Source organism: Cygnus olor, chromosome 21 (assembly GCF_009769625.2).
Source record: "Cygnus olor isolate bCygOlo1 chromosome 21, bCygOlo1.pri.v2, whole genome shotgun sequence".
Lineage (NCBI taxonomy): Eukaryota > Metazoa > Chordata > Aves > Anseriformes > Anatidae > Cygnus > Cygnus olor.
In genome coordinates this window covers 1191376-1204337 of record NC_049189.1, presented here as the reverse complement: position 1 = coordinate 1204337, position 12962 = coordinate 1191376, and the positions used below count along the sequence as shown (strand labels likewise).

The window sequence follows — 12962 nt, the reverse complement described above, 5'->3', positions numbered from 1 at the left end:
CCCGGTAGCAGCAAGTTTCCAAGAGCACTTTGAGAGCAGATGCGCTGATAACAGCCCAATGCATTCCCAATCATCTGAGGACATGGAAACGGGTCCGGGAGCTGTTTTGCCTCAGTTGCAGGCTTTGTCCTCAGCTCACCTTTCTTTGCCTGCAGGCGCCGCAGCTGGGAGCGTCGCCCCGCTCCCGCTGGTGAGCCTTGCCCATGTTTCACTCTCCCGATGGCACCGATAACCGCGCGGTGCTTGGAGCGCAGCGGAGGCGCACGTAACGACGAGCAGGCAGCCGCCTCTCGACTTGCCGCTGCACTCATCCTCTCAAACGTTCCTTCGCAGCTTTACTTCATCCCACTTCTCCGTGCGGGATGTCATTTTGAACGGAAAGCAAACCTGCGCACAGGCACTTCGGTGCAGATGCTGCGCTGTGCGCGAAGCTACGAGCGCGGTGGCCAACGCAGAGCTGGCAACTGCCTGGCTGATGAACGCACAGGGCGCCCGTAAGGAGCCCGCAGCTGATGGAAACCCTGCAGCCAAACAGAAGCACCCAGCTGTGCCATATGCTGCTTCCTGACACACATTAGAGGGTCACGGAGAGAACACCGAGGTTCCAGGTCTGCTCCACTGTGACAATTTCATGCAAGCCCCTGGCAGAGAACAACAGTCTCTCCTTTAAAGGTTAGCTGCGTGAGGACGTAATCCATAGCACCGCAATTAGTCACCCTACACGAACACAAGAAGCAAACAGAGCACTGTTTGTACACAGAATGGATTTTAAAACACTCAAGGCCCCAGTGATATGCACACCACCATTACACAAAACACCTCTTTGCTCGCCGTTAGTACGACAGCAACGCACAGTGCAATGCAACCACGGCAGCTCCTTGCGCTTGCTTTGCTTTTGCAACCATCTGACAATGAAACCACGTCCGTGTACAGGCACGCACTGCCAGGACTGGCAAACGGGGCTGCTCTCCAGGTAAACCAGCACCTGCTGCTTCAAAAATCATACGACCAAAATGTCTAATGCAACCTATCAAAGAGGCCTTGCCGCATGCCCCCGAGGACTTCGCTGCGCGCAGAGCCGCCAGCTCCGCTCAGTGACGACCTGTCCCGTGCCGGGGCTCCGTGCCTCGGATCAGCCACGTGCACAACAAGGCTCGGAGGGCGGCTGGGCTTAGTGCCGCCTGACGACAGCAGCACCGGTGGTCCTGGGAGATCAGAAGCCAAAAAACCTCGTGCTCTGCGGGGTGCGTGTCTGCGGCTGGCAGGGAAAGGCTCGCCCTGCCGGAGCAGGCAACCGAGACGTTTACCCGCGGCAGTCCTCTCCCCTCCACCTGGTGGCTTTGTCAGACACACCATTCAGAGGAAAGGTGGTTCGTGCTGCAACATGTCAAAAATCCACTTTTCAGAGAGGGAAAGAGAGAATGATGTTTTTCCTTGTTTTTTGCTGCTGTTGTTCTCAGCTAGGAGGGACTGAAGATGATGGGATGGGTCGGGTTTGTTTTGTTTTGTAATCTGCCCCTACTTCTTTGTAAGCTGTGCAGGGATATTAGACATACCTTCTTGGAGGAAAGGCTTATTTAGATTATCTGCCAGAATTTTTCTTGCAAACGTCTGGACACTCGTCTTTTTTTGAAGACGATTTAAAAACAAACAAACAAACAAACAAGAAACAGGCTGCTGGAAAAGGGAGCTTAGAGATCACACACTTTGCAGTAGATGATGATGTTTTTTTTTTTCCCCAGGTTCAGAGAACTTAACCCTGGAAAGAACAGCCAAAAGGCCTGAGCCAAGGCTTTTTGCTCTTCCAGTTGCCTGCTTTAGATGACATTCCTCCTGACCATGAGAAAAATACCGCAGCCTTGCCAGACTGAAAGACACCCCCCACAAAAGCTGGGATAGACACACGAGTGTGCATGGAGCTGCAGACCTGTGGAGCCCAGATCGGTAGGATGAGGAGAATTAGGATCAGGATTGGGGAAGTGAAGGCTGGAAGTTTATACTCCAGACAAAGCTTGATCTCATGAGCTTGTCCTGGAGAAATCGTATGAGCTAATGTAGTTGGATGGAGACATCAAACGCAGTTGGAGTTTGAGATAATCAGCTGATCTATGAATAACAAAACAGTAACTCACCCCGGTTCCGAAGGTCTGCCACATCTCGCGCACACACTGATATCACTTTTATAATCGACAGCTTGGGGCATTTATTTATTAGGATTATCTCATGATGAGATAATGCATTCCTTGACGGCTGCATTACTCACAAGCATCCAAAGTCTTTAGTGGACTGCAGCATTCACGTATTCTCCATTATTTCCTACATCTTCAAGCAACCCCTCAGTTGTTATCTGCTGCTAAATCAGCTGAACATACAAGGATGGAGTGGCAGGTGTATGCGTGCTTGCAGAAGTCACACCTCACTCGACATCCCCAGCTACCACCACACAGAAGCCAGTGCACATAAATACTCCACAAAACCTCCTGGTTGTGTCACTGCAGTGCCTGACCCCGCACTGCACGGTCCGCTAACGCTTGTGAGTTTCTGCCAGAGGGAGGAGATGTAAGAGGCTGCTCTACCAGCCCCAAGAGAGCCGCAGGTGAGCCGCTGCGGTGCAGAACGGCTCCGTCCCCTCCACCTGCAGGCTGGAAACTCGGGCTGGCCAGGCACTGGCAACAGCAGTGGGTTTGAGGAGCCTTTGCTGGGACACTGCTGCTAACTGATGCCAGTAACCATGAAGCCGCGTGCCAAGGTGAACTGGGAGCCACGGCTGTCCCGAGCGCATCCCCCAGCTGTAGCCCACGGCTGCCCCTAGCTCCCGACTGCAGCCCCTCTGCCAGAGGATTCCCCGCACGCAGAAAGTGACACGGGGTAACACAGAGCTCTGTCCTTTACCAGACTCCACCACAAAGTGCTCATGCGACCCAGAAAAACTCAGTCTTTCAGAGAGAAAGCCAGATCTGCTCACGATAAGCAGTATTGTATTTCGTTTATTGCCCTGGACCGGGGGGAGAGCCTTTGGAGCTGAGCTAAAAACGGATCATCGTAACCTAGCAGAGCACATTTATTTATATTAAAACGAGCACCGCAGTAGCTGTCTTCCCAACACGTTAAACCAAGCCACATAGCTGTACAGCAACTGATGGGAAGAAACTCTCGTTTCTTCCCCTCTCTGGCAGAAATGACTTTTCAGAAGAATAAATCTGCCGGAGGCAGAGTGCGGCTCTCCGAATCCGAGCCGGCTACACAACCGCGGTCAGATGTACGGCGAGGTCACCGGGCTGTGCCTTCAGCAGCCACCGGCCCAACCCCGACCTGGCCGCCGGCAGCCCCCGCGCCCCCCGAGCCCACCACGTACCCGGCCTCATCTCGGGGGGGGCAACGCCGTACCCCGCGCGCCCCAGGTAGCAGCGGTAGCAGTTCCTCCACAGGTAGCGGTAGTGATTGCCGGCAGCCCCGCGGATGCCACCCAGAAAGCCAAAGCACCAGAGGAGCATCCAGACGTGCCTCTGCTCCTGCCCCATGGCGAGGAGCTGCAAGGAGCGAAACAGCGGGGGGGGGGGGGGGGTAAAAACTCCACGAACTGCAGTCCCGCAGCAAGATAAAGGCGAAAGAGCGTCAAGCGGCGGGAGGCGGAAAAAAAAAAAAAAAAAGAAAAGAAAAAAAAAAGAAAAAAAATTAAAAAAAGGAAGAAGGCACCGAAGCGAGCGCGCCCGGGGTGCGCTGTGCGCGCTGCCCCCGCCCCGCAGGTACGGGGCGAGCCCCGCAGGCGCCTCCCCCGGCCCCGGCGCCCCCCCGCGGAGCGAGGCAGCGGCGGCAGCCCCGGGGGGGGGGGGGGGGAACGTGGGCGCCCACCCGGCTGGGCACGGAGCTGCCGCCAGGACGGACGGACGGACGGACAGGTGGACGGACGGACGCCCCCGGGCAGGCTGGAAAAACCCAGCTCCTCCGGGAAAAAGCAAGGGCGCTGCGAGCCCCGACCTGACACCCCCCCCCCCCAAACTCACCGGTACCCGGCCCTATAACGAGCCGCCCTCCGCCCTATTTCTGCTTTATGGCAAATTGGAACGTTTCCCCCGAGGTGCCCGGTGTTGGACGGGCTCCTGCTGTCACCGCACCCCCCTCAAACAGCCCACGCCCGGGGAAGCTGCAACCGAGCGCAAAAACTGCCCTGCGCGTTTCCTAAAATTCTTCATCGACGGAGCTAAATGAGGAACAGCCACTGTGAGCGTTACAGAGAAAACCGTAACGTTACCGTTTCCTGTAATAAGGAACCTCGCGTTTTATTTTACCTTTTTCATTAAGCAAGAAGTAAGAATAGCTTATTGGATTTTCCAGAGGCGAGCTCCAAAGCCTCATTTAACTTTCTGGAATGTTTTGAAACAATGTGCTCACAGGGTTGAGCCGGGGGGAAGAACGGGGCCTGCCACTCTGAGACATTTTAGAAGTATTATTTGGCTGTAGTAAAATTCCAAATTAAAACTTGTGGTTTAGGCTGCAATGAATAGCATTCCACAGAAAATTTTGAAGCACTGCGAGAAGCTGAATCCAGGGGGAAAATAACAGTTTAAGGCTATTTCTGCAGCGGTTTCCGAAGGAAGGTGGACTCGAGTCACGAGTCCCATTAGCAGATCGATCCAAGCAAGAGCAGCTTCCTAGCATCCCATGGACCGCTTCAGCTCATCCTAACATTCGCCCATTGTAACAGTCCACATGCTTCTCATTATTTTGAATTCAACAAAAATATCCAACCCAGCAATTTGTCAGTTGCTTTGCAGAAGAAAAATGCAACGTTCCCAAAGGATGCCGCACATTTTTGGAAGCGATTGGCACGAGCGACGTCGGTGCAAAGCGTTGGTGTGACAGCACCCTACCTTGTCCACAAACGCCTGTCTGCCACCCCCCATGTGTCTGCTGGAGCCCCCACGGACACGTGTACGTGCAGCCGCATGCTGCCATCCCGCAGGAAGCCACTTTTAAATCTCCTAAATTCTTTGCCCATTTAAAAATATCACACTACCAGACATCATGAATTTTCCGTGCTGGCCAAAGAGCAGTTCCTTGGGAACACCCCTCTGCACGGCGACATTTAAGCCATTACAATGGCCAGTGTTGACACTTTTCCTGTAAATGTTTTTAGTAGTGTCAACATGCAAAAATGAATGTTGCCACAGAGCTATGAAAAACGTTTTAGGCTGACTTCCTCCGTTCGGCAATGTTATTAACATTGTCTATATTAAATTGTCCTTGCCTGGAATGCCTATGAATCACAGCGAGCGCAGTTCTCCGAGTGACTCCCTGGCTCTGCAAACACAAACCCACGCGACCTTTCCACTGGCTCCGTGACCTGGAAATTCCTCCTGGTCGGGCATACCCAGCTCCCTGCAAACACTTCTTGCCCTGCAGAAAGAAATGCTATCATAGCTGCTGGCGCTCAACAAATGATGTGACAGACTTCTTCAATGTCATGTTTCCTTAGACTGCTAAAAAATAAAAAAATAAAGTCATGCGAGGCTCAGACGTCCCCCAACGGCTCTGTGGTGCAGCACATGTATCAAAAGCACTTCAGGCTTGAACGTAAACTGAATCCTGCTTATGTAATAAGTTATGCTTGGCCAGGTTTGAGCCAGCTCGAGCTTCCTTGTCACCTAATTAACTTCAGCTGATTAGGTACGACGAATCGGTTTGAGTATGGTAACACATTCCAATCAGCAGCAAATCATTCTGCCTTCCCGTGGCATTAGCTGGCCGACCACTGGCATCAAGAGGGGTTCTGTACGCAGCAGCTGAGCTGCACCAAACCCTCACTGTCACGGACTTTCATTCAGTCTTAACTCTTAAATGAATTCTTAAAAGAACTAATTCTTAACAAAATGAATAAACTCTCGCAAGAACCCAACCGAGTTACAACTGAAGATGCAGTACTTCCTAGTTCAACAGCGCGTTAGGTCCTGAAGTTCCTGAAGTTAACTCAACCCTGCATGGCCGCAGCTCAGCCAGCTTAGGTGAACACGGGCAGCCGAGCCTTCAGCCAAAGGTATCCAGCTTCTGAACCAGGTTTCTTCTAACCAATTCTACAGTGAAAAGGAAATAGCCGAACAGGCAGCGTGCGGAGCCCAGGAGGATGAGCAGCATGAGACGACTTCCAGACGGGTGCTCGCACATCTCTGCCCAGCGAGGGCCGAGCGCTGGCTGTGCGCCCACTGAGCCCCGTTGTGTCTTTGAGCTTCTTTGCCCTTCCATGGGGATGCTGTCCCTGCTCCAGGGCTGGCTTGCCACCCCCAGTTGCCTGGCTGCTACCACAAGCAAGGTTTCCATCTTATTGGTCAGGTGTAACCAAAGGAGATGCCCCAGGATCAGCTGCGGCGAAGAAGCAGAAATTGGGACAAACTGGAAGAGTCAGAAGCTTTTTGTTCTTCCAGTCTGAATTCCCTCTTTCGGTCAAGACATGGCTTGTTTCAAAGCAGCCATCGAGCCACCCTTGTTCCATTTCAAAGGGAATTAAATAGGGGAAAATTCCCACATATGGCATTCTGTAATGGCACCTGGGTTAAAAGCAGAGACCTGTTAACAGTCTCTGCTCTCAAAGTCCTCGTGGCCAACATGGAGCCAGCAAAGGGGCTGAAATACTTAACCTCACTTTTTGAAGCCCCAGATGCTTTATTCAAGCTCCATCAGGATTTCTATCAAGAAAAGCTGAATATTTTACAAACCGTAAACATTAATCAGTGCCTTTTGTCTTTTCTAAACTCCCCCATCTGTACAAACATGGATCTAATCCCATCCACTCTTCTTCGTGCATGCATTATCATCCCATGTATTTGCAAAGAGTTTCTTATTTGGTGAAAAATAAGAAAAAAAATAATGTAAAACATGTTGAGGAAGGTCCACCCACTGTCACAGAAGTAAGTGATGGAGGAGGGTGAAAGACTCCTGAGGCCAGGCCAAAGGGACACGCACAGGCTCTGCGGACACGACCAATTACAGGAATACATGCAGAGGGATTCACATTGTCTTCCCTAAAAAAAAAAAAAATTAAAAAAAATGGCGGGGGGGGAGGTACAGGGACAAAGAATTGTTTGTTTCCACCAAAATCCCGAACCTCTTTATCATCCGAGAAGCTGATCCCCGTCCGGGGAATTCTGGAGAAATTGAAAATATTTTAGCTTGGCTAAGATAAGGGTAGAGCTGTTTATTTCACACATCTCTACGGTGGTACGGAGCCAGGAAATACTTTTCAGTTATTTTCAACAAAACATGACAAATGTACCAAATTGGCAAGAAAGTGACATTTTTCTACAGAATTCTTTAATGTCCAAACCGATATCCACAGCAATGACTCTTTCCCAGTTTGTCAGTGATCTTAGTTAATTATTTTGAATTCTTTTGGACCTCTGCTAAGCAAACCAGTGCTGAAAATATCTGAGAATGCCACCAAAAAGCATGACAACCCTAAGCAGTCGGCAGTGCAGCGGGAATTTTCATGTTGTGCTAGGGAATACGCGAGCTTTGAATTCCTAGTCTGCAGGAGCCTAGCAGAGGTGTCTTTCCCTGATATTTCAGTGAATCCTGGAACTGCAATATACTCCAAAAAATATATCTTGTTCTTGGCTCTGATAAGCAAATAGCTCTTTGCATTTTTCTGACTCTCAGCTCCAGCCGCCTCAAACACGCAGCACTTGCACAGATGATAATTCCCAGGGAGAACGGGATGGGAAATCTGCTCAGTGCATAGCAGCCGAGGTTCGAGCTGCAGGAGGTGAAAAGTCCACTTGATGTAAGGCTTGCTCTGGGTACTATGCTAATGCAAATCCCATTTTATGCTTTACAAACACAAAATTGTGTTGCCTTTTTCAGTCTGGTTGGAAAGCAGGCGATTTAAAGGGGAAGACAGTGTGATGATATAGACTCATGAGGAGAGCATTCATCTCTTTTGAAGCAATGAAAACAACCTCAAGAGACCCAAGATCTCACTCTGAAAGCTTCATTTTTACCCATGTCAAGCTTTCCCTCTGTTACTGGTATCGTTCATACATCTAAGTGTGCAGCAGAACGAGAACACTTTTTCTAGATGACTGAACACCAAAAGCGTGCACGATGTGTGAGAGAACAAGAAAACCCGAACGCCTCTCCTTCAGAAGTGTGGCTCAGTCGGGACAGCTCTGCAGCACGTGGCTTCTGTGCAGCCAACACAAACGTGAAGCTCCAGATTTCGCAGCCACACCTAAGACTCTGATGAGATACCAGAGCGTCCCCAGGGTCTAGGGCGAGAAGGCAATGTCGGAGACATCACAAGCCTCCTCTAAGAAGCATCAGCAAAATAATCCTCTACATTTATCATTAAAAGAAACGTTTCTTCTCCACAGACTGGGAACACCATAGCGCTTTTTTATCACAGTGTCAAACTGCTTCCATGTACAATAGCAAACAATCCATTCTGAAGGTAATTCAAACAGCATGTGCGCGAATGCGGGGAGGTGCATTGCACTGCTCAGAGGTAATCTTAAAAAAGATTAAATTAATGCTGAACAGCAGGAGGCTGCAGGCTCGGTAGCTATCCTGTGAGAGGCACTCCAGGGCCCATGACAGTGCCATTAGGAAACGACGTGGGCTTGGGGGGGGGTCTCAGTGAGGGTCTTAGAAAGGGAATCAGGCAACAGGCCCTGGTAGCCTAAAGTGCCGCTGGAAAATCATTTTTATGTGAACATCAAGTAAAAAGGCAATGTATAGAGAAAGCAGGCACAAGGCTGTGCGAAGTCTGCGGCTGCTGCAGACGTTACAACTACATGTTCTGCTCAAGCCAATATCCCAGAACTTGGGCATCCTGGCCAAGCTTTACGTTCACATTCGCATTCCATTTTCCACTAGTATCCTAGCACTTCTTGTCTTTCTAGCGGAAACAGTAGTGGGACAACTAATATTAACAGCAGAGGCTGATGAGATTTTAGAAGTTTTACTCTCGTCTTCAATCAAAAGGGTAGATTTATGATATCTTTCCACTAAAATTCCTTCAAGTAAACCCACAAAAGTTGTCTGAATAGTATTAATCCAGTAAAGGCTAAACTAAAAGGTTGTGAAAATGAAAATATTCACATATTTTCTACTAATTTTTCCAAATCAAGTCCAGAATGAATCATGTAGCCCTACCTCCTTCCACAGCCATACCAATACCAGCAGTATTAATACCTTATTACAAGCATTTTTCATTTCATTCATATCTGATGCCATTTTGCATCAATTAAAAAGATGGAATTCTAAAACTACATCATTTCAAATATCAGGAGAGAATTCAGATTAATTGTGCGTTAATAGGCAGTAATTTAAGTAGAAGACAATTAGTACTTTCATTTTCTACAACGTGATAGAAAAGAAATCTCTATTTAAAGTGACGGACGCCTCTGCTTAGCTTCTGCTCCCTCTGTCACCTCCAGTCACCATCATCATTTGAAAACTCGTTTCGGGGCAATAACACAGCGGCGCACCGCGGAGGTTCTGAAGAACTGGGACAGGTCCAGCAGGGAGGCCACCAACGTCCCCACCAGCAGCGATCAGCTGGCTCTGCGCCATTGTAGTCCCCAGCAGACAGACCAGCCTCCCTCGCCCTTCTGCACCAAGTCTCCTGAAGCCAAAGTTGTTTCCTCGCCCTGGTGGGGGCCAGGCCTTTGAGGAACACACCACTTATATCAGCCTGCCTCCCAAACAGAGGTGAGCCAAAACCTCGCCGAACCGTCAGGCGAACGTGGAAAAATCGCACCCCGCTGCCTTCCTTGTTACTTCGCCACAGGCCCCCTCTACTCTTCAGCACAGCCCTAAAAGAAAATCCCGCAGCAGAAAAAGAATCTGGCGGGGAAGCAAAGATGCCACCTATGGGATCAGAACCAGGCCTGACAACTGGGGGCCCCAACAAAGCAGAACCTAAACTTCCCTCCTGACCGAGGCCGTGTTCTCCCCACAAGTCCATCTGGAAGCTATTAAGATGTACTGGAGACATTTTCCATTCAAGTGTTTTCACGCCTCACCAAAATACACGATAGCCACTTTAATTAGTCAAAAAAAAAAAAAAAAAAAAAAAAAAGACTGTATGCTGCCAAGGTTCCTGTGCACAATGTCAGCTGGCTACAGGAGCCCAGGCTAACAGACCCAGAGCTCAGCATCCCGCAGTGTGAGCCCAGGACTCAGCTCCCAGGCTTCTCAGGAAGGCTCACGGACCTCCCGGACAGGGAGCCTCCAGGGGACAAGGGCTTCTCTCACCAACCGGGCTGCAAAACCCCTGTCCCACACAGAATACGCATCCTAGGGAACAATCCTGCATGTTCAGCTGGAAATACCAGTCCCTGCAACAACTGCCAACACCTCCTGCACACCGGACAGGAGCAGGACCAAAGACTGGCAGAGAGACTGCAAGGAGGGAACTGTTGGGCTGCATCAGTGTCAGGCCATTCTTTTATCTCCAGTGACAGACCAAAATCAACCCCAGATTAGGAAATGCTAAGTTTCAGTTGGACATGCGAAATATATGGGGAGATTTCAAGAAGATGTATCAGTTGCTGGCAAATTCTTGACGTTTGGCACTAAACAAGGCACTCTGAAAATGTATTTGTACTTAAGAAGCTACTTTTTTTTGTTCTGTAGAGAAGCATTTCCTTCTTAAAGTTGAAAAATGGAGACAAATGCTGTTTTAAGGCATTTGGTCTGGATAGAAGAATAATGAGCTGTACCTTTGCCAAAAATGCATGCTTCAGCCATACTGTACTCTGTACATTTCCTTCTGCTACTGCAGATAAATCTCCAGCTCCTTTTGCTCACCGAGTGCTGATGGAGCTCCGTGTCTGCTGGGAGCCAGCCCCGCTTCCATCTGCTCCCAGCCTGCCCCAAACCCTGCATCGATGGCCAAACCGGCACCGAATGCTTCGAAGAAGGGGCAAGCAGAGGGCAGGCCCACGAGACAGAGAGCGGGTGGTGGGTGATGGACACGGGGAGAGGGCGATGGACACGGATGGAGGGCGATGCATTTGGGCAGCCTGCAGGTAGCCCAGCACCCAGACACCGATGCAGGCGCTGGCAGCACATCAGGAAGGACGGATGCAGACAGTGTCGAGGTGAGCAGTCGATGCAGTACTTGAAGTCCTCCCCTCTGCATCCCGAGCGTCCCGGCCGAGGCGCTGGGGCCGTGGCACCGCCGCCCTCTGCCGGCAGCGGCTGCCCCCGGCCGCCAGCAGCCCCGGGGGAGGCAGCCCCTGAACGGGGTCAAACCAAGGCCGATGTGATCCTGGAGCACCCACATCTCATTCCCTGGACATTCAGTGCCCGAGAACTCGTTCACGCAAGTGTCACTGGCTCACGGTACCCACTTTGTTTCTGCGCCCACTGCAGTCCACATTACCAAATCCCAGCGCAGGCATTGCTCACGCAGGTACAGGCACAACATTTACGTTCTGCATGCTGGACCAAAACACTTTGTTGAACACTAATGAGCTATTACAGGGCTTCTGAAATGAGCCTAGAAAAAGTAGAGACAGGAGTTTCATCTTTGTTCATGAACTGAGCTTTTAGAAATAAACTCTAACGTATGTCTTAAGTATAAGAAAAAATTCCACCTACAGAAAATTAATATTCTGGATAAGAAAAAAAAAATCACCTGCTTTAGAATTTAACAAATCTCTGACTTGTACATTGCCTATCAAGAGATTCGCAGAAGATCTCAAATCCTGGCAGGCGGAGACTGCAGACAGGCAGCTTGTTTTCTGCTTTTCCCAAACTCATGAATCAAAAGGATTGACAAAAGTTACATTTTGTACCCTTTGAGGTCTGCTGGGCAGATTACCTCAGTTTTTCCTCTAACTGCCAGGCAGCAGCTTCTCCTGTCCGTGGAAAGATGCTGCACGGAAAACCTCTGTGCAAAGGCACTGGGCCTTGGCTATCTCAAAACATCCGCCAGCACAAGAAGGACATTTTGCCTGGCAGTCTTCTGGGTGCTGGCTTCCTGTTCCCCCAAGGCTAACGAATCGTGTGATTAGCCTGTAATTAATAACTTCCATCCTCTTTATTAACATCAAAATTGGACTGACGTGCCTGTCTGGGCTCAGAGCTCCCTAACTACTTCTGAAACAGACTGTGCAGGTTTTGTTTTACTTTTCAGAAATCCTAAGACGTGCTAGAGCTTAGCAAAATCCCCAAGGGTTTGTACTTGCTTAATCCTCTCACTGCAGCTACCCGCCAGGGTTAGGAACTCCACAGCTCATTCCAGATGCTTTGTGCGAGACAAAGGTTTCCAGGGCTGCCCTGCAACAATTTCACCTGCTCTCTTAAAATGGATTTTCACACTACAGGTGTGATTTCTATGAGATGCAACAGCCTAAACGCAGTGTCTGTTTGAAAAAGAATGGTATGTTACTGTCACAACCGTAAGAAGAATAGTTTTTTAAACCAGTTCTGGAAGATAGCTCTGCATCAGTTAGAGGCTTTCCTGTTTTCATCAAAGATCTGGCAAAACTTACAGTTACTGTCCTACTGTGAACTGCTCTCAGGACGGATGCCAGCTCTGGCAGACACACAACCAGGTGACACGACAGCCTGTGTTTTACATGCAGGAAAGTAATTCAAAGTGCTGTGAGTGCTGCTTACAAATACAAGGCAAAACTCTTGTTCCTCTGCCCATTGCTCCCGCAACCATCATCGCAGTTTTCATTCACACAAACAGCAACTGCAGCTGGACGCATTGGGCAATACTGGGTTTCAAAGAAAGGCTTGCCGACTTGTTAAGGGAAGCAGAGGAGGAATTAAGAAGCACGACCCTGCAGGATTGTGCAAAACTTAGAGGGAGCTCGAGAATTTGAAACCCAGCTGATGTTTTAGGAGCTAAAAGGGCAGCAGCTCTGGCAGGAACATCTGTCCTGCTGGGCTAGGCAAGGAAAGGCTTCCACAGTGGAAGCAACCCTGCAAGGAGCATTCAGAGAAGTGCCTCC

At 49.8% G+C, this 12962-nt stretch overlaps 1 protein-coding gene across 3 annotated transcripts in view; it reads right to left on the bottom strand.

Moving 5' to 3' along the window:
* MEGF6 (multiple EGF like domains 6) overlaps positions 1–12962 on the bottom strand; it is a 78733-nt gene that overhangs the window by 39054 nt on the left and 26717 nt on the right. Inside the window, exon 1 of one of the 3 annotated variants that reach the window (XM_040533851.1) lies at positions 3356–3906. The exons of the other annotated variants lie outside the window; for them this stretch is intronic. Coding sequence (XP_040389785.1) covers positions 3356–3521 — 166 coding nt within the window. The 5' untranslated portion in view covers positions 3522–3906. Of the gene's footprint in view, positions 1–3355; positions 3907–12962 lie in introns of those variants that run through there. 3 annotated transcript variants of the gene reach the window in all.